This window comes from Heptranchias perlo, chromosome 36 (genome assembly GCF_035084215.1).
Source record: "Heptranchias perlo isolate sHepPer1 chromosome 36, sHepPer1.hap1, whole genome shotgun sequence".
NCBI lineage: Eukaryota > Metazoa > Chordata > Chondrichthyes > Hexanchiformes > Hexanchidae > Heptranchias > Heptranchias perlo.
Window position 1 is genome coordinate 513978 of NC_090360.1, and position 21685 is coordinate 535662.

General features: G+C 51.2%; 1 protein-coding gene across 1 annotated transcript in view; it reads left to right on the forward strand.

The window, feature by feature from the left end:
• Positions 1-21685, forward strand: part of LOC137303908 (pro-neuregulin-3, membrane-bound isoform-like) — a 578922-nt gene that overhangs the window by 351483 nt on the left and 205754 nt on the right. The window contains exon 6 of the mRNA XM_067972321.1: positions 6580-6709. Coding sequence (XP_067828422.1) covers positions 6580-6709 — 130 coding nt within the window. The remainder of the gene's footprint in view (positions 1-6579; positions 6710-21685) is intronic.

Genomic DNA, 21685 nt, shown 5'->3' on the forward strand with positions numbered 1-21685 from the left:
CCTTGGGGTACAGTTCCACTGTTACTGACTTTCACTGGGATGCAGTTCCCCAGGTGTTGACTTCCACTGGGGTACAGTTCCCCAGACACTGACACTCACTGGGGTACAGTTCCCCAGACACTGACACTCACTGGGGTACAGTTCCCCAGACACTGACACTCACTGGGGTACAGTTCCCCAGACACTGACACTCACTGGGGTACAGTTCCACAGACACTGACACTCACTGGGGTACAGTTCCACAGACACTGACACTCACTGGGGTACAGTTCCACAGACACTGACACTCACTGGGGTACAGTTCCCCAGACACTGACACTCACTGGGGTATAGTTCCCCAGACACTGACTCTCACTGGGGTACAGTTCCACAGACACTGACACTCACTGGGGTACAGTTCCCCAGACACTGACACTCACTGGGGTACAGTTCCCCAGACACTGACACTCACTGACTTGCCATTTACACTCTCCTCCAAAAGGCTGTATTGTCACTTTCAAATCCATACTCACTTGTGACAGTTGAAACTTAGAGCTTCATTCAATTCCCAATTTACTATTTCTCCTTAGTTTCTCGCCTGACTTGGTGCCACCTCAATATCAATGTGTTTATTTCGAGGGAATCAGTGGCCTGTGGCTCTGGCCTTGTGATTCAGGACATGCTTCCTGCTGGTAATCACAGATTGAGAAAAGGTTTTCTGGTGGAATTGGTCGATTAATGAGAAGTGGAAAAGGCTGGTTTTGTCCCTAATTAACGATGGGTCTTTGTGGCGTGTGGTATTTGTGAGTCGTTAACTGGAGAGAGCAGTGAGTGAGCTGCTGTTCTTCATTAAAAGAGCAAATTCACCCCATGGTTTGTGCAGTGTTTCTGGAGTAAGATGGTTAATGAGTGAAGTGCTGTGTGGCTCAGTGATTGAATGAATGCACTCACTATCGGGATCAGTTAAACTTATTAATCGTTTCCACGTCGATGATGAGTTGGGACTGAGGCAGGGGAGGAAGTGATGAACAGTCAGCTGGGTGATTGAAGGCAGCTCGAAGATAAACTGTCTCAAGGAGTTAGCCTTGGCTCGGTGAGTGAGCAGAGTGCTGAGTGTGCTGACAATACACCATTAAGGTCCATTGTACCTGCTGTCCGTTAGTGGGTGTGTGAGTGGTGTTATATTCATCCCCAGTCACCCCTGGGTTAGAGAGAGGGGGAAATCAGCCAGGGTTCCTGCTCCTGGTCACTGTCCAGTGACCCCGGCTGGAGAATGGATGTGGGGTGAGGGCAGGATGAGGCTCAATTGTGATGGCCCTCATTGCGGAATAGGCTGCCGACACTCAGCCCACACCAGACGGATGAGGCATTACATCAGCCCAGCGAGAGACGGCACTGAGGAGACGAGGTGATAAAATCAAGGCCAGGGATTGTGCTTCTGTGCACAAATCAATAGCAGCCTGTTTGCTTCTGATAGGCCGGAATCACTAACAATAACTCCTATTTATTGATCTTGCAGCCTGCTTTAGAATCATAGAATCACAGAAAGTTACGGCACAGAAGGAGGCCATTCGGCCCATCGTGTCCATGCCGGCCGTAAAAGAGCTATCCAGCCTAATCCCACTTTCCAGCCTAATCCCACTTTCCAGCCTAATCCCACTTTCCAGCCTAATCCCACTTTCCAGCACTTGGTCCGTATCCCTGTAGGTTACAGCACTTCAGGGGCACATCCAGGTACTTTCTAAATGAGTTGAGGGTTTCTGCCTCTCCCACTCTCTCAGGCAGTGAGTTCCAGACCCCCACCACCCTCTGGGTGAAAACATTTCTCCTCTAATCCTTCCACCAATTACTTTAAATCTGGTCACTGACCCCTCTGCTTTCTTCCAAATCACTGACAGAACCTCGAGTCCAGTGTCAGACAAATATTTAAAACATAAAACCTGTTAATCATTCAAATTAAAGCTAATTTAGAGCCTGTGTGGAGCAGCGCAGGCCAAGGCCTACACAGAGGGGCCAGGGCCTACAGAGGGGGGTGAGGCCTACGGGGGGGGGAGTGAAGCCAGCATGGGGGGGGGTGGCGAGGCCTACGGGGAGGGGGTGAGGCTTACCCGGGGGGTGGGGGTGGCGACCACTCATGCACTAATCGCAGAGCTGACACTGACCATCTTATACCGCAAGTCACCAGACTCAGGCCGTGACGGCAGAGTTGGAGTCACGTTGAGGATCTCAGTGTGTGCTGTGGAGATACTGAGCTGTGGTCTTGGCCTAGTGACTGAGAGCTGTCTCCTGGCCTTTTCCCTCTTTCATGGTATTTGTGTGTTGGGGGGAGCTTAACCTAAATTACTGCATGGCATCATTGGATCTGATAGATTCATAGAATCATGGAATCTTACAGCACAGAAAGAGGCCATTCGGCCTGTCATGCCTGTGCCGGCTCTTTGAAAGGGCTGTCCAATTTAGTCCTACGCCCCAGCTTTTTCCCCATAACCCTGCAAATTACTCATCTTCAAGTACATGTCCAATTGCCTTTTGAAAGTTCCTATGGAATCTGCTTCCATCTCCCTTTCAGGGAGTGCGATCCAGATCTTAACAACCCTCTGTGTGAAAAAATTCTCCTCATTTCCCCTCTACTTCTTTAGCCAATTATTTTAAATCTATGTCCTCTGGTTACCGACCCACTTGCCAAAGGAAACACTTTCTCCCTACTTGCTCTATCAAAACCCCTCATCATTTTAACTTCTATTAGGTCTCCCCTTAATCTTCTCTGTTCGAAGGAGAACAATCCCAGCTTCTCCAATCTCTCCAAGTAACTGAATTCCCTCATCCCCGGCACCATTCTAGTAAATCTCCTCTCACCCTCTCTAAGGCCTTTACATCCTTCCTAAAGTGCGGTGCCCAGAATTGGCCACAATACTCCAGCTGAGGTCCAACCAATGATTTGTAAAAGTTTAGCATAACTTCCTCGCCTTTGTATTCAGTGCCCCTGTTTACAAAGCCAAGCATTGCATACATTTTCTTAACCACCTTATCAACTTGCCCTTCTACCTTCAAAAGGATTCGATGCACTTCGGATACGATGCACTTTGGGATACGATGTGCTCCGAGATACGATGCATTCTAGGATACGATGCGCTCCGGGATACAATGTGCTCTGAGATACGATGCGCTCCGGGATACGATGTGCTCTGAGATACGATGCGTTCTAGGATACGATGTGCTCCGGGATACAATGTGCTCTGAGAAACGATGCGCTCCGGGATACGATGTGCTCTGAGATACGATGCGTTCTAGGATACGATGCGCTTCAGGATACGATGCGCTCCGGGATACGATGTGCTCTGAGATACGATGCGTTCTAGGATACGATGCGCTCCGGGATACGATGTGCTCCGGGATACAATGTGCTCTGGGATACGATGCGCTCCGGGATACGATGCGTTCTAGGATACGATGTGCTCCGGGATACGATGTGCTCCGGGATACGATGTGCTCCGGGATACGATGCGCTTTGGGATACGATGCGCTCCGGGATACGATGTGCTCCGGGATACGATGCGCTCCGGGATACGATGCGCTCCGGGATACGATGCGCTTTGGGATACGATGTGCTCCGGGATACGATGCGCTTTGGGATACGATGCGCTCCGGGATACGATGCGCTCCGGGATACGTGCACTCCAAGATACGATGCGTTCTAGGATACGATGCGCTCCGGGATACGATGCGCTCCGGGATACGATGCGCTCCGGGATACGATGCGTTCTAGGATACGATGCACTTCAGGATACGATGCGCTCTGGGATACGATGCGCTCCGGGATACAATGCGTTCTAGGATACGATGCGCTCCGGGATACGATGCGCTCCAGGATACGATGCGTTCCGGGATACGATGCGTTCCGGGATACGATGCGCTCTGGGATACGATGCGCTCCGGGATACGATGCGCTCCGAGATACGATGCGCTCCGGGATACGATGCGCTCCGGGATACGATGCGCTCTGGGATACGATGCGCTCCGAGATACGATGCGCTCTGGGATACGATGCGCTCCGGGATACGATGCGCTCTGGGATACGATGCGCTCTGGGATACGATGCGCTCTAGGATACGATGTGCTCTGGGATACGATGCGCTCTGGGATACGATGCGCTCTGGGATGTGGCCCTCTCTGGACTTTAGCCTCCATCCTCCATTACTTATTGGCAAATATTGCAGGTGTGAGGGAGTCGACATGCATATTGATGGGTCCCTTGATCTGCCACCGAGTCTCTATTTAAAACCGAAAGCAGAGCTGAAACCCCTTCCTTTAGTTGTAGTAATCACTGGACTAGGCGCTTGACAAGCAAAGAAAAGCTAACGGAGACAGGGAGTCACAAGTATCCTTCGGATGAGACGTTAAACCAAGGTCCCATCTGCTCTCTCAGGTGGACGTAGAAGACCCCATGGCCTCTATTCGAAGCAGAGTGGGAGAGTCCTCCCTGGCGTCTTGGCCAATATTTATCCATCAAACAGCATCACTAAAACAAATTAACTGGTTATTATCACATTATCTGGTCATTTATTCCATTGCTGTTTGTGGGAGTTTGCTGTGAGCAAATTGGCTGCTGCGTTTCATACATAACAAAGGCAACCACTCTTCAAAAGTATTTAATTGGCTGTAAAGTGTTTTGGGACGTCCTGAGTTTGTGAAAGGCTCTGTATAAATGCAAGTCTTTCTTACTTTCTGAAGTAGAGGAGTACAAGCCGGAGCCTGTGACCTGTGCCCAGAGCCCGTGACCTGTGACCGGAGCCCGTGACCTGTGACCGGAGCCCGTGACCGGAGCCCGTGACCTGTGACCGGAGCCCGTGATCGGAGCCTGTGACTGAAGCCTGTGACTTGTGACCGGATCCCGTGACGGGAGTCCATGATGGGAGCCCATGACCGGATCCCATGACCGGAGCCCGTGACCGGATCCCATGACCGGAGCCTGTGACCGGATCCCGTGACCGGAGCCCTGTGACCGGATCCCATGACCGGAGCCTGTGACCGGTTTCTGCCATTTACCACTTTACTTTATCTATTGTTGTGATTGCAGTGGGAGTATCAACATCTGGGAAAAGTTTGGAATTACATTTATGATCAGAAAAAGTGAGACAGATTGAAAACTGGTTCAATTGAGGGGAGCTAGGTTTCCTTTGAATGTGCAAACTGTAGTCAGTGCGTGACGCTTTGCGCGCATGACACTGTGCATGTGTAATGTTGTATGTGATGCTGTGTGTGTGTGTGTGACGCTGTGCGTGTGACACAGTGTGTGCGTGATGCTGTGTGCGTGACACAGTGTGTGCATGACGCTGTGTGTGTGACACAGTGTGTGTGTGACGCTGTGTGTGTGACGCTGTGTGTGTGACACAGTGTGTGTGTGACGCTGTGTGTGACGCTGTGTGTGTGACGCTGTGTGTGACGCTGTGTGTGTGACACAGTGTGTGTGATGCTGTGTGTGTGACACAGTGTGTGTGTGACGCTGTGTGTGTGATGCTGTGTGTGCGGGTGTGACGCTGTGTGTGTGTGACGTGTGTGTGTGACGCTGTGTGTGATGCTGTGTGTGTGATGCTGTGTGTGTGACGCTGTGTGTGTGTGACACAGTGTGCGTGACACAGTGTGCGTGACACAGTGTGCGTGACACAGTGTGCGTGACGCTGTGTGTGTGACGCTGTGTGTGTGTGACACAGTGTGCGTGACACAGTGTGCGTGACACAGTGTGCGTGACACAGTGTGTGTGATGCTGTGTGTGCGTGTGTGACGCTGTTTGTGTGTGTGTGTGTGACGCAGTGTGTGTGTGATGCTGTGTGTGTGTGTGTGTGTGTGACGCTGTGTGTGTGTGTGACGCTGTGTGTGTGTGTGACGCTGTGTGTGTGTGACGCTGTGTGTGTGTGACGCTGTGTGTGTGATGCTGTGTGTGTGACACAGTGTGAGTGTGACGCTGTGTGTGCGATGCTGTGTGTGTGACACAGTGTGTGTGTGACACAGTGTGCGTGATGCTGTGTGCGCGGGTGTGACGCTGTGTGTGTGACAGTGTGTGTGTGACAGTGTGTGTGTGACGCTGTGTGTGTGACACAGTGTGTGTATGACGCTGTGTGCGCGTGTGTGACGCAGTGTGTGTGTGTGTGACGCAGTGTGTGTGTGTGTGACGCTGTGTGTGTGTGACGCTGTGTGTGTGTGACGCTGTGTGTGCGCGTGTGACGCTGTGTGTGCGTGTGAGACGCAGTGTGTGTGTGACGCTGTGTGTGTGACGCTGTGTGTGTGTGTGAGACGCAGTGTGTGTGAGACGCAGTGTGTGTGAGACGCAGTGTGTGTGTGACGCTGTGTGTGTGACGCTGTGTGTGTGTGATGCAGTGTGTGTGTGACGCTGTGTGTGTGTGTGAGACACAGTGTGTGTGAGACGCAGTGTGTGCGTGATGCTGTGTGTGTGTGAGACGCAGTGTGTGTGTGACGCAGTGTGTGTGTGTGACGCTGTGTGTGCATTATACTGTGCGTGTGTAACACTTTGTGTGATGCTGTGAGTGACAGCTGCTGTGTCTGGGTCCCAGCCACTGATGCTGTAATTCTCTATTTCTGCAGCTACCACAACCTACACAACTGAGAGGTCGGAGCACTTTAAACCGTGCACAGCTAAGGACCTCGCCTACTGCCTGAATGAGGGAGAGTGCTTCATCATCGAGACCCTCGCTGGAAACAACAAACACTGCCGGTAAGTGAAGTGCCTCCTCCCCTTCCCCATCTGCCCCCCCGAGGCTGGACCACAGTCGCTGTCCCAGGCAGCGACTGACACCAACATTATGCAAAACATCTTTCATTAATCCTTGCAAAGATGCTGCAGTTTAAGTAGAATTGAAGGTAGCCATTGGAGTTGGACAATCCGAGTGGCAGAACATTAGACCAGAGCATTGTCTTAACTGCTTTGTCTTTCAAAACTTAGCCTGGGCAGTGATTGGATGAGTTTGTGCCTCATTGACCTGTTGCTGAATCATAGAACTCTCCAAAATGTTGGAAACTGCATCAAAAATATGTAAAGAACAGTTTCCTGGAGGACCGGGCCCAGAAAATAAAACTCATCCCAGATCAACAATTGTGAAAAACGTAACATTGTGACAAAGAACGGCAAATATCAATCAAACTGTCTCGGATTTAGTCGGTTTGTTCTTTTAATTGAGTGACGTTACCCAAGATCAGCTGCTAGCACAGGAATCACATCGCAGCCTAACTGAAGACAGTTCTTGCTGGGCGTTTGTTTGAGGGAGGAGGCATGGCACACAGTTCCAACACAGAGGTGCTGTATGATTTGTTCCAATATGTGTACAGTAGCAGATGGTTATATAAATATTGGCTGGCTGTGATTGCTGTTCTTATCAACATCTTTTCAACTCTTTGAGTCAGTCAAATGCTTTCATACAGGTAAGGAACTTTCAGCAAACTTTTGGTGTGAATCTGTCTGAAACTTGTCATCGATAGCCAGCCAGGTGCTCTCATAGTTGGCAAGAATTTAAGAAGGACAGGATGTATCTCAAAGTTCGTTATAATATGGAGTTCAGCAGAGAGATTGTGAACCACTTCTTATTTTGCTTATACAAGGAGTTAATGCCATCTAACATTAACCAACAAAACATACTGCCATGATTTATTCACTTGTTCATTATATGTTTAATTGGCATTCTGAAGTACATGTGTCGTCTCATTTTCCTGCTTCATGAAGAGGAGTAGGATTCCAGTGAGGCACGGGAACGGAGATAGGCACTAAAGCAAATTTGAAGAAGGGTTTTCTGTTCGTTATCCTGGGTGTGCTATTAAACATGTGTAGGTATCAGGGCAAGTGTAAACACTCTTGAAAACATAGGGAGTTGGAACGCTCTTACGAGAGTTTTCTGAGATTCAAAAGCAAAAATACATCTAGAGTAAAAAGGGTAAAAAAGACCCAAAAATATGATGTATGAATATATTGGCCAAACTGCAGCTTAAATGGCAATGTGTTTACATCTAAAAGGCTTAGAGGGTACAAAATTCTTAACGTGCATCCAGGAGAGCTTTTTGAGCCAGCATGTCGAAAGTCCTACAAGAGAGGGGGCGGTACTGGACCTAATTCTAGGGAATGTGGCCGGCCAAGTGGAAGAAGTGCTAGTAGGTGAGCACTTTGGTGACAGTGACCATAATTCGGTGAGATTTAAGGTGGTCATGGAAAAGGACAGGGAGGGGCCGGAAATAAAGGTTCTAAATTGGGGGAAGGCCGATTTTAATAGGATAAGGCAGGATCTGGCCAAAATGGACTGGGATCAGCTGCTTGTAGGAAAATCCGCATCGGAGCAATGGGAGTCTTTCAGAAGGGAGATTGAGACCATACAATGGCAACATGTTCCCGTAAAGGTCAAGGGTGGTTCCAAGAACTCCAGGGAACCTTGGATGTCAGGGGATATACGAGAATGGATTAGGAAAAAAAGGAGGGCTTTTGGCAGATACAAAAGGCTAAAGACGGAGGAAGCCCTAGAGGAGTACAAAAAGTGCAGGGGGATACTTAAAAAAGAAATTAGGAGATCAAGGAGGGGCCATGAAATAACACTGGCGAGCAAAATAAAGGAAAATCCTAAGATGTTTTATAAGTATATTAAGGGTAAGAGGATGACTAGGGAAAAAATAGGGCCCATTAGGGACAAAAATGGCAATCTGTGTGTGGAGCCGGCAGATGTAGGAGGGGTTCTAAATGAATTTTTTGCATCTGTTTTCACTATGGAGAAGGACGATGTAGACATAGAAATACGGCAGGGGGTCTGTGATATACTCGAACATATTAACATCGAGCGGGAGGAGGTATTGGCGGTTTTAGCAGGCCTAAAAATGGATAAATCCCCAGGCCCGGACGAAATGTATCCCAGGCTACTGTGTGAGGCAAAGGAGGAGATTGCGGGGGCTCTGACACATATATTCAGAACCTCTCTGGCCACAGGGGATGTGCCAGAGGACTGGAGAACCGCTAATGTAGTACCATTATTCAAGAAGGGGAGTAGGGAAAAACCGGGGAACTACAGGCCAGTGAGCCTAACATCAGTGGTAGGAAAATTATTGGAAAAAATTCTGAAAGACAAAATTAGCCTCCACTTGGAGAAGCAAGGATTAATCAGGGATAGTCAACATGGCTTTGTCAAGGGAAGATCATGTCTGACTAATTTGATTGAATTTTTTGAGGGGGTGACTAGGCGTGTGGATGAGGGTAACGCAGTGGATGTGGTATACATGGATTTCAGTAAGGCCTTCGATAAAGTCCCCCACAGGAGACTGGTCAAGAAGGTACGAGCCCATGGAATCCAGGGTGCCTTGGCACTTTGGATACAAAACTGGCTTAGTGGCAGAAGGCAGAGGGTGATGGTCGAAGGTTGTTTTTGTGACTGGAAGCCTGTGGCCAGTGGGGTACCACAGGGATCGGTGCTGGGTCCCTTGCTGTTTGTGGTCTACATTAACGACTTGGATATGAATGTAAAAGGTATGATCAGTAAGTTCGCTGATGATACAAAGATTGGTAGGGTGGTAAATAGCGAGGAGGATAGCCTCAGTCTGCAGGACGATATAGATGGGTTGGTCAGATGGGCGGAACAGTGGCAAATGGAATTTAACCCGGAAAAGTGCGAGGTGATGCACTTTGGAGGGACTAACAAGGCAAGGGAATACACAATGAATGGGAGGACCCTAGGCAAGACAGAGGGTCAGAGGGATCTTGATGTGCAAGTTCACAGATCCCTGAAGGCAGCGGAACAGGTAGATAAGGTGGTAAAGAAGGCATATGGGATACTTGCCTTTATTAGCCGAGGCATAGAATATAAGAGCAAGGAGGTTATGATGGAGCTGTATAAAACACTGGTTAGGCCACAGCTGGAGTACTGTGTGCAGTTCTGGTCGCCGCACTACAGGAAGGATGTGATCGCTTTGGAGAGGGTGCAGAGGAGATTCACCAGGATGTTACCAGGGCTGGAGCGCTTCAGCTATGAAGAGAGACTGGGAAGATTGGGTTTGTTTTCCTTGGAGCAGAGGAGGCTGAGGGGGGACATGATTGAGGTGTACAAAATTATGAGGGGCACAGATAGGATGGATACTAAGGAGCTTTTTCCCTTCGTTGAGGGTTCTATAACAAGGGGACATAGATTCAAGGTAAAAGGCGGGAGGTTTAGAGGGGATTTGAGAAAGAACTTTTTCACCCAGAGGGTGGTTGGAGTCTGGAACTCACTGCCTGAGAGGGTTGTGGAGGCAGGAACCCTCACAACATTCAAGAAGCATTTGGATGAGCACTTGAAATGCCATAGCATACAAGGCTACGGACCAAATGCTGGAATATGGGATTAGATTAGACTGGGCTTGATGGCCGGCGCGGACACGATGGGCCGAAGGGCCTCTATCCGTGCTGTATAACTCTATAACTGTACACTCAGTGTAAACGTTTGCTTTCACATCATAGCTAAAGCCTTTTGGTTTTATTGTTCACAGAAAAAGGGTCCGGATTGTGAAAAGTGATTCTCAAAACACTGGTGAAAATCCTGTGCAATAAAACATATTCTATTGAGTTCTCCAGGTTGCTCTGTAAGGTACCTAAAGGGCATTGCTTTGTGCAACCATTTGTCCAGCTCAATAGCGACGGGTCTCGGGCTCCAGTCCAACTCCGAGGACAGTTCTAAATGCGGAAACTGAACCCATTTAGAGAGGGTGAAAGATTCCAGCCCAGACTCGAGGTGTCGGCTCCTCACTCGGTCCAACCTGCTGTTAATCTCATTAGTTTTCTGCTTCAAACCTCAGCTCTGATGCAATTATTTAAAAGAAAGGAAATTAAAATGTTCCATCATTGGGCTGAGTTCAGTGCACCTGATAGTGGGGAGATAATGGCCTTTCCCAGGGTCAGTCACACGTTCTCCCCCCAGGGTCAGACACAGGGACTCACCTGCATCCCTCTAACATTGGACTTACCCCCACCATCATCTGGCCCTGCCCCCATCGCCCACACCCCCCCATCGCCCACACCCCCCATCGCCCACACCCCCCATCGCCCACACCCCCCATCGCCCACAACCCCCATCGCCCACAACCCCCATCGCCCGCCCCCCATCGCCCACACCCCCCATCGCCCACACCCCCCATCGCCCACAACCCCCCTCGCCCACAACCCCCATCGCCCACACCCCCCATCGCCCACACCCCCCCTCACCCACAACCCCCATCGCCCGCCCCCCCCATCGCCCGCCCCCCCATCGCCCGCCCCCCCCATCGCCCGCCCCCCCATCGCCCGCCCCCCCATTGCCCGCCCCCCCCATCCCCCGCCCCCCTATCGCCCGCCCCCCCCATCACCCGCCCCCCCATCGCCTGCGCCCCCGTCACCTGGCACCGCTCCCATCGCCTGGTTCCCACCCCACATCGCCCGGCCCCCCCATCCCCTGCCCCTCCCCCAATCGACTGCCCTCCCGCCCCATCGCCTGCCTCCCCATCGCCCGGCCGTGCCCCGATCACATAGCCCCACCCCCATCACCTGGGCCCACCCCCCCATCGCCTGGCCCTATCCCATCACCAGGCCCCACCCCTATCGCCTGGCCCCACCCCATTCACCGAGCCCCGCCCCATCACCTGGCCCCTCCCTCAGCGCCTGGCCCCACCCAATGTCCAGCCCCATATTTCTCTGCATTGATCTGCATCTGTATTCTATAGGCCACCAACTAGTGGGAAGGATATAGAGGAGTAAATCTGCAGGGAAATTGCAGAGAGGTGCAAGAACTATAGAGTATTGAGGTGGGTCAAGTTGAGCAAGTGTCATAGAGTCATAGAGTCATAGAGTTATACAGCACGGATAGAGGCCCTTCGGCCCATCGTGTCCGCGCCGGCCATCAGCCCTGTCTACTCTAATCCCATATTCCAGCATTTGGTCCGTAGCCTTGTATGCTATGGCATTTCAAGTGCTCATCCAAATGCTTCTTGAATGTTGCGAGGGTTCCCGCCTCCACAACCCTTTCAGGCAGTGAGTTCCAGACTCCAACCACACTCTGGGTGAAAAAGTTCTTTCTCAAATCCCCTCTAAACCTCCCGCCTTTTACCTTGAATCTATGTCCCCTTGTTATAGAACCCTCAACGAAGGGAAAAAGCTCCTTAGTATCCATCCTATCTGTGCCCCTCAATGGGGGAACATTTAGGGACCAGTGATCATGGTATCATAAGGTTTAGATTAGTTATGGAAAAGGACAAGGAGCAATCTAGAGTAAAAATACTTAATTGGAGGAGGGCCAATTTCAGTGGGTTGAGAACAGATCTGGCCCGGGTAAATTGGAATCAAAGATTGGCAGGTAAAACTGTAATTGAACAATGGGCGGCCTCTAAAGAGGAGATGGTTCGGGTACAGTCTGGGTACATTCCCACGAGGGAGAAAGGAGGGAAACTAAAGCCAGAGCTCCCTGGATGATGAAAGAAATAGAGAGTAAGATGAAGCAGAAAAAGGGGGAGTATGACAGGTGTCAGGTTGATAATAGAAGTGAGGCTGAATATCGAAGGTTCAGCCGGGAAGGGCCAGAGGTTCAAAGAGAGAGTTTGGGAATAGACTGGCGGCCAACATAAAAAGGAATCCAAAAGTTTTTTATAGGCATAGAAATATTAAACGGGTAGTAAGAGCAGGGGTGGGCCAATTAGGGACCAAAAAGGAGATCTACGCATGGAGGCAGAGGGCATGGCCGAGATTCTAAATGAGTACTTCGCATCTGTCTTTACCAAGGAAGAAGATGCTGCCAAAGTCACAGAAAAAGAGGAGATAGTTGAGATACTGGATGGGCTAAAAATTTCATTAAGAGGAGGTACTTGAAAGGCTGGCTGTACTTAAAGTAGATAAGTCGCCAGGTCCGGATGGGATGCACCCTAGGTTGCTGAGGGAAGTAAGGGTGGAAATTGCAGAGATACTGGCCATAAACTTCCGATCATCCTTAGATACCGGGTGGTGCCAGAGGACTGGAGAATTGCAAATGTTACACCCTTGTTTAAGAAGGGGTGTAAGGATAAACCGAGCAACTACAGGCCAGTCAGTTTAACCTCAGTGTGGGGAAACTTTTAGAAACAATTATCTGAGACAAAATTTACAGTCGCTTGGACAAGTGTGGATTAATTAGGGAAAGCCAGCACTGATTTGTTAAAGGCAAATTGTGTTTAACTAACTTGATTGAGTTTTTTGATGAGGTAACAGAGAGGGTTGATAAGGGCAATGTGGTTGATGTGGTGTATATGGACTTTCAAAAGGCCGCATAATAGGCTTGTCAGCAAAGTTGAAGCCCATGGAATAAAAGGATACAGAATTGGCTAAGTGACAGGAAGCAGAGAGTAGTGGTGAACGGTTGTTTTTCGGACTGGAGGGAGGTGTACAGTGGTGTTCCCCAGGGGTCGGTGCTGGGATCACTGCTTTTCTTGATATATATTAATGACTTGGACTTGGGTGTACAGGGCACAATTTCAAAATTTGCAGATGACACAAAACTTGGAAGTGCAGCAAACAGTGAGGAGGATAGTGATAGACTTCAAGAGGATATAGACAGGCTGGCAGGGGCAGACACGTGAAAGATGAAATTTAATGCAGAGAAGTGCAAAGTGATACATTTCGGTAGGAAGAACGAGGAGAGGAATTATAAACTAGAGGGTACAATTCTAAAGAGGCTGCAGGAGATCTGGGGGTATATGTGCACATATTGTTGAAGGTGGCAGGACAGGTTGAGAAAGTGGTTAAAAAAACACACAGGATCCTGGGCTTTATAAATAGAGGCACAGAGTACAAAAATAAGGAAGTCATGATGAACCTTTATAAAACACTGGTTCGACCACAGCTGGAGTATTGTGTCCAGTTCTGGGCACCGCACTTTAGGAAGGATGTGAAAGCCTTAGAGAGGGTGCAGAAGAGATTTACTAGAATGGTTCCAGGGATGAGGGACTTCAGTTTTGTGGATAGACTGGAGAAGCTGGGGTTGTTCTCCTTATAGCAGAGAAGGTTGTGAGGAGATTTGATAGAGGTATTCAAAATCTAGACAGAGTAGATAGAGAGAAACTGTTCCCATTGGTGGAAGGGTCAAGAACCAGAGGACGTAGATTTAAGGTGATTGGCAAAAGAACCAAAGGCAACATGAGGAAAACTTTTTTACCCAGCGAGTGGTTAGGATCTGGAATGCACTGCCCGAGGGGGTGAAGGAGGCAGATTCAATCATGGCCTTCAAAAGGGAACTGGATAAATACTTGAAAGGAAAAATTTACAGGGCTACGGGGAAAGCGCGGGGAGTGGGACTCGCTGGATTGCTCTTGCAGAGAGTTTAGGCTCAGGGAGCGGAAAGGCCACCTTCTGTGCTGTAACCATTCTATGATTCTATGATCTGCCACATATTGGCCCACCCGTCCAACGGTCTCCGTCCTCCTGCAATCTCCTGCATTCTTTCTCAGAGCTTCCCCTGCCCCGTAATTAGGTTTCATCAGCAAACTGCAACATCATGTTTACTGTGCCGGGGGTGAGGGGCTGAATCCTGTCCTTTGACAGACAATCAAATGGCCTGTTCCAGCCAGAGAGGCCTGAAGGTCGCAGTGGCTTCACTTATTTGAATTAATGTGAAATAAATAAAACAGCACAATTAGTGTCTGTTTAAACAAGCGGGTGACATGCAGTGTGTGACTGTGAACAGGCAATCGTTCCAAGGTCAGCGTGAACTGAAAGGTCTTTATCTTATTACAGAGTGGCAATGATTCACTTCCTTTGGATGCAGCTCACCATTGTCGGTTGCAATGTGTATTTTAAATTGGTGAAGCAAAGTTTGCTGAATCACCTGTGCATCAAATATCTGAAATGTCCAAAAAGGTCTTATAGAGGAGGAGAGAAATAAGAAACAGTTAAAGCAACAAATGCTGAGCGAATGAAGGAGAGAGTAGGAGCAATAATTGAATGTTGAACATTGAGAAGGGTTTTTCAAAATGGAGGTGGGGTGATTTAGGCAGGGCCCAGGAGACTGAAGACTCAGCCATCAGTGGTGGGATGCAATGCAGTGCAAAAAGAATCAGAGTTGGAGGACTGAAGAATGCGAGAGGGGACAGAGATAAGGGGGAGAGGCTGTGGGTTATATCTGTCCCTCCCTCCATGCTCTCTCTGCCCCTCCCTGCGTGCTCTCTCTGTCCCTCCCTGTGTGCTCTCTCTGCCCCTCCCTGCGTGCTCTCTCTGTCCCTCCCTGCGTGCTCTCTCTGCCCCTCCCTGCGTGCTCTCTCAGTCCCTCCCTGCGTGCTCTCTCAGTCCCTCCCTGCGTGCTCTCTCTGTCCCTCCCTGTGTGCTCTCTCTGTCCCTCCCTGTGTGCTCTCTCTGTCCCTCCCTGTGTGCTCTCTCTGTCCCTCCCTGTGTGCTCTCTCTGTCCCTCCCTGTGTGCTCTCTCTGCCCCTCCCTGTGTGCTCTCTCAGTCCCTCCCTGCGTGCTCTCTCAGTCCCTCCCTGTGTGCTCTCTCAGTCCCTCCCTGTGTGCTCTCTCTGTCCCTCCCTCCATGCTCTCTCAGTCCCTCCCTGCATGCTCTCTCTGTCCCTCCCTGCATGCTCTCTCAGTCCCTCCCTCCATGCTCTCTCAGTCCCTCCCTGCGTGCTCTCTCAGTCCCTCCCTGCGTGCTCTCTCTGTCCCTCCCTGTGTGCTCTCTCAGTCCCTCCCTGTGTGCTCTCTCAGTCCCTCCCAGTGTGCTCTCTCTGTCCCTCCCTGCGTGCTCTCTCTGTCCCTCCCTGCATGCTCTCTCTGTCCCTCCCTGCGTGCTCTCTCTGTCCCTCCCTGCGTGCTCTCTCTGTCCCTCCCTGTGTGCTCTCTCAGTCCCTCCCAGTGTGCTCTCTCTGTCCCTCCCTGCGTGCTCTCTCTGTCCCTCCCTGCGTGCTCTCTCTGCCTCTCCCTGCGTGTTCTCTCTCTCTCCCTGTGTGCTCTCTCTGTCCCTCCCTGTGTGCTCTCTCAGTCCCTCCCAGTGTGCTCGCTCTGCCTCTCCCTGCGTGTTCTCTCTCTCTCTCTCCGTGTGCTCTCTCTGCCTCTCCCTGTGTGCTCTCTCTGTCCCTCCCTGTGTGCTCTCTCTGCCTCTCCCTGCGTGTTCTCTCTCTCTCTCTCCGTGTGCTCTCTCTGCCTCTCCCTGCGTGTTCTCTCTGCCTCTCCCTGTGTGCTCTCTCTCTCTCTCCCTGTGTGCTCTCTCTGCCTCTCCCTGCGTGCTCTCTCTGCCTCTCCCTGCGTGTTCTCTCTGCCTCTCCCTGTGTGCTCTCTCTCTCTCTCCCTGTGTGCTCTCTCTGCCTCTCCCTGCGTGCTCTCTCTGTCCCTCCCTGTGTGCTCTCTCTCTCTCCCTGCGTGTTCTCTCTCTCTCTCTCTCCCTGTGTGCTCTCTCTGTCCCTCCCTGCGTGTTCTCTCTCTCTCTCTCCCTGTGTGCTCTCTCTGCCTCTCCCTGCGTGTTCTCTCTCTCTCTCCCTGTGTGCTCTCTCTGCCTCTCCCTGCGTGTTCTCTCTCTCTCTCCCTGCGTGTTCTCTCTCTCTCTCTCTCTCTCTCCCTGTGTGCTCTCTCTCCCTGCGTGTTCTCTCTCTCTCTCTCTCTCTCTCCCTGTGTGCTCTCTCTGCCTCTCCCTGTGTGCTCTCTCTGTCCCTCCCTGCGTGTTCTCTCTCTCTCTCTCCCTGTGTGCTCTCTCTCCCTGCGTGCTCTCTCAGTCCCTCCCTGCGTGCTCTCTCAGTCCCTCCCTGCGTGCTCTCTCTGTCCCTCCCTGTGTGCTCTCTCTGTCCCTCCCTGTGTGCTCTCTCTGTCCCTCCCTGTGTGCTCTCTCTGTCCCTCCCTGTGTGCTCTCTCTGTCCCTCCCTGTGTGCTCTCTCTGCCCCTCCCTGTGTGCTCTCTCAGTCCCTCCCTGCGTGCTCTCTCAGTCCCTCCCTGTGTGCTCTCTCAGTCCCTCCCTGTGTGCTCTCTCTGTCCCTCCCTCCATGCTCTCTCAGTCCCTCCCTGCATGCTCTCTCTGTCCCTCCCTGCATGCTCTCTCAGTCCCTCCCTCCATGCTCTCTCAGTCCCTCCCTGCGTGCTCTCTCAGTCCCTCCCTGCGTGCTCTCTCTGTCCCTCCCTGTGTGCTCTCTCAGTCCCTCCCTGTGTGCTCTCTCAGTCCCTCCCAGTGTGCTCTCTCTGTCCCTCCCTGCGTGCTCTCTCAGTCCCTCCCTGCGTGCTCTCTCTGTCCCTCCCTGTGTGCTCTCTCAGTCCCTCCCTGTGTGCTCTCTCAGTCCCTCCCAGTGTGCTCTCTCTGTCCCTCCCTGCGTGCTCTCTCTGTCCCTCCCTGCGTGCTCTCTCTGTCCCTCCCTGCATGCTCTCTCTGTCCCTCCCTGCGTGCTCTCTCTGTCCCTCCCTGCGTGCTCTCTCTGTCCCTCCCTGTGTGCTCTCTCAGTCCCTCCCAGTGTGCTCTCTCTGTCCCTCCCTGCGTGCTCTCTCTGTCCCTCCCTGCGTGCTCTCTCTGCCTCTCCCTGCGTGTTCTCTCTCTCTCTCTCTCTTCCTGCATGTTCTCTCTCTCTCCCTGTGTGCTCTCTCTGTCTCTCCCTGTGTGCTCTCTCTGTCCCTCCCTGTGTGCTCTCTCAGTCCCTCCCAGTGTGCTCGCTCTGCCTCTCCCTGCGTGTTCTCTCTCTCTCTCTCCGTGTGCTCTCTCTGCCTCTCCCTGTGTGCTCTCTCTGTCCCTCCCTGTGTGCTCACTCTGCCTCTCCCTGCGTGTTCTCTCTCTCTCTCTCCGTGTGCTCTCTCTGCCTCTCCCTGCGTGTTCTCTCTGCCTCTCCCTGTGTGCTCTCTCTCTCTCTCCCTGTGTGCTCTCTCTGCCTCTCCCTGCGTGCTCTCTCTGCCTCTCCCTGCGTGTTCTCTCTGCCTCTCCCTGTGTGCTCTCTCTCTCTCTCCCTGTGTGCTCTCTCTGCCTCTCCCTGCGTGCTCTCTCTGTCCCTCCCTGTGTGCTCTCTCTCTCTCCCTGCGTGTTCTCTCTCTCTCTCTCTCCCTGTGTGCTCTCTCTGTCCCTCCCTGCGTGTTCTCTCTCTCTCTCTCCCTGTGTGCTCTCTCTGCCTCTCCCTGCGTGTTCTCTCTCTCTCTCCCTGTGTGCTCTCTCTGCCTCTCCCTGCGTGTTCTCTCTCTCTCTCCCTGCGTGTTCTCTCTCTCTCTCTCTCTCTCCCTGTGTGCTCTCTCTCCCTGCGTGTTCTCTCTCTCTCTCTCTCTCTCTCCCTGTGTGCTCTCTCTGCCTCTCCCTGTGTGCTCTCTCTGTCCCTCCCTGCGTGTTCTCTCTCTCTCTCTCCCTGTGTGCTCTCTCTCCCTGCGTGTTCTCTCTCTCTCTCCCTGCGTGTTCTCTCTCTCTCTCTCCCTGTGTGCTCTCTCTCCCTGCGTGTTCTCTCTCTCTCTCTCCCTGTGTGCTCTCTCTGCCTCTCCCTGTGTGCTCTCTCTGCCTCTCCCTGCGTGTTCTCTCTCTCTCTCCCTGCGTGTTCTCTCTCTCTCTCTCTCTCTCTCCCTGTGTGCTCTCTCTCCCTGCGTGTTCTCTCTCTCTCTCTCTCTCCCTGTGTGCTCTCTCTGCCTCTCCCTGTGTGCTCTCTCTGACCCTCCCTGCATGTTCTCTCTCTCTCTCTCCCTGTGTGCTCTCTCTCCCTGCGTGTTCTCTCTCTCTCTCCCTGCGTGTTCTCTCTCTCTCTCTCTCTCTCTCTCCCTGTGTGCTCTCTCTCCCTGCGTGTTCTCTCTCTCTCTCTCTCTCCCTGCGTGCTCTCTCTGCCTCTCCCTGTGTGCTCTCTCTGCCTCTCCCTGTGTGCTCTCTCTGTCCCTCCCTGCGTGTTCTCTCTCTCTCTCTCCCTGTGTGCTCTCTCTCCCTGCGTGTTCTCTCTCTCTCTCTCCCTGTGTGCTCTCTCTGCCTCTCCCTGTGTGCTCTCTCTGCCTCTCCCTGTGTGCTCTCTCTGCCTCTCCCTGCATGTTCTCTCTCTCTCTCTCTCTCTCTCCCTGTGTGCTCTCTCTGCCTCTCCCTGTGTGCTCTCTCTGCCTCTCCCTGTGTGCTCTCTCTGCCTCTCCCTGTGTGCTCTCTCTGCCTCTCCCTGTGTGCTCTCTCTGCCTCTCCCTGTGTGCTCTCTCTGTCCCTCCCTGCGTGTTCTCTCTCTCTCTCTCTCTCCCTGTGTGCTCTCTCTGCCTCTCCCTGTGTGCTCTCTCTGTCCCTCCCTGCGTGTTCTCTCTCTCTCTCTCTCTCTCTCTCCCTGTGTGCTCTCTCTCTCCCTGCGTGTTCTCTCTCTCTCTCTCTCTCTCTCTCCCTGTGTGCTCTCTCTGTCCCTCCCTGCGTGTTCTCTCTCTCTCTCTCTCCCTGCGTGTTCTCTCTCTCTCTCTCTCTCTCTCTCCCTGTGTGCTCTCTCTGTCCCTCCCTGCGTGTTCTCTCTCTCTCTCTCTCTCTCCCTGTGTGCTTTGTCTGTGCCCCCCCCCGCTCCAAATCTAGCTGATGAAAACACTCCTCCAGCCCTGTAACTCCACCAAGAGCTGACACGTTGCCAATTCAAGAGGCAGGGCGATCATCGAGCCGATCCCGGGCCCAATCAAACACTCTGCACCAGGTGCTGCATCACACGGCCTGCAGCATAGACCAACTATGAAAACTGGGCTGAATCAGTAGGAGGCCCTAATACATGACTCTGGGGGGTGATTACACACAGTCCTGTGTTGAGATATGTTGTTGCGAGGGTCTGGCCTGTTCATAGAATCATAGAATCATAGAAGTTACAACATGGAAACAGGCCCTTCGGCCCAACATGTCCATGTCGCCCAGTTTATACCACTAAGCTAGTCCCAATTGCCTGCACTTGGCCCATATCCCTCTATACCCATCTTACCCATGTAACTGTCCAAATGCTTTTTAAAAGACAAAATTGTACCCGCCTCTACTACTGCCTCTGGCAGCTCGTTCCAGACACTCACCACCCTTTGAGTGAAAAAATTGCCCCTCTGGACCCTTTTGTATCTCTCCCCTCTCACCTTAAATCTATGCCCCCTCGTTATAGACTCTCCTACCTTTGGGAAAAGATTTTGACTATCTACCTTATCTATGCCCCTCATTATTTTATAGACTTCTATAAGATCACCCCTTAACCTCCTACTCTCCAGGGAAAAAAGTCCCAGTCTGTCTAACCTCTCCCTGTAAGTCAAACCATCAAGTCCCGGTAGCATCCTAGTAAATCTTTTCTGCACTCTTTCTAGTTTAATAATATCCTTTCTATAATAGGGTGACCAGAACTGTACACAGTGTTCCAAGTGTGGCCTTACTAATGTCTTGTACAACTTCAACAAGACATCCCAACTCCTGCATTCAATGTTCTGACCAATGAAACCAAGCATGCTGAATGCCTTCTTCACCACCCTATCCACCTGTGACTCCACTTTCAAGGAGCTATGAACCTGTACTCCTAGATCTCTTTGTTCTATAACTCTCCCCAACGCCCTACCATTAACGGAGTAGGTCCTGGCCCGATTCGATCTACCAAAATGCATCACCTCACATTTATCTAAATTAAACTCCATCTGCCATTCATCGGCCCACTGGCCCAATTGATCAAGATCCCGTTGCAATCCCAGATAACCTTCTTCACTGTCCACAGTGCCACCAATCTTGGTGTCATCTGCAAACTTACTAACCATGCCTCCTAAATTCTCATCCAAATCATTAATATAAATAACAAATAACAGCGGACCCAGCACCGATCCCTGAGGCACACCGCTGGACACAGGCATCCAGTTTGAAAAACAACCCTCTACAACCACCCTCTGTCTTCTGTCGTCAAGCCAATTTTGTATCCAATTGGCGACCTCACCTTGGATCCCATGAGATTTAACCTTATGTAACAACCTACCATGCGGTACCTTGTCAAATGCTTTGCTGAAGTCCATGTAGACCACGTCTACTGCACAGCCCTCATCTATCTTCTTGGTTACCCCTTCAAAAAACTCAATCAAATTCGTGAAACATGATTTTCCTCTCACAAAACCATGCTGACTGTTCCTAATTAGTCCCTGCCTCTCCAAATGCCTGTAGATCCTGTCCCTCAGAATACCCTCGAACAACTTACCCACTACAGATGTCAGGCTCACTGGTCTGTAGTTCCCAGGCTTTTCCCTGCCGCCCTTCTTAAACAAAGGCACAACATTTGCTACCCTCCAATCTTCAGGCACCTCACCTGTAGCGGTGGATGATTCAAATATCTCTGCTAGGGGACCCGCAATTTCCTCCCTAACCTCCCATAACGTCCTGGGATACATTTCATCAGGTCCCGGAGATTTATCTACCTTGATGCGCGTTAAGACTTCCAGCACCTCCCTCTCTGCAATATGTACACTCCTCAAGACATCACTATTTATTTCCCCAAGTTCCCATGCCTTTCTCAACCGTAAATACCGATGTGAAATATTCATTCAGGATCTCACCCATTTCTTGTGGTTCCGCACATAGATGACCTTGTTGATCCTTAAGAGGCCCTACTCTCTCCCTAGTTACTCTTTTGCCCTTTATGTATTTGTAGAAGCTCTTTGGATTCACCTTTGCCTGATCTGCCAAAGCAATCTCATGTCCCCTTTTTGCCCTCCTGATTTCTCTCTTAACTCTACTCCGGCAATCTCTATACTCTTCAAGGGATCCACTTGATCCCAGCTGCCTATGCATGTCATATGCCTCCTTCTTCTTTTTGACTA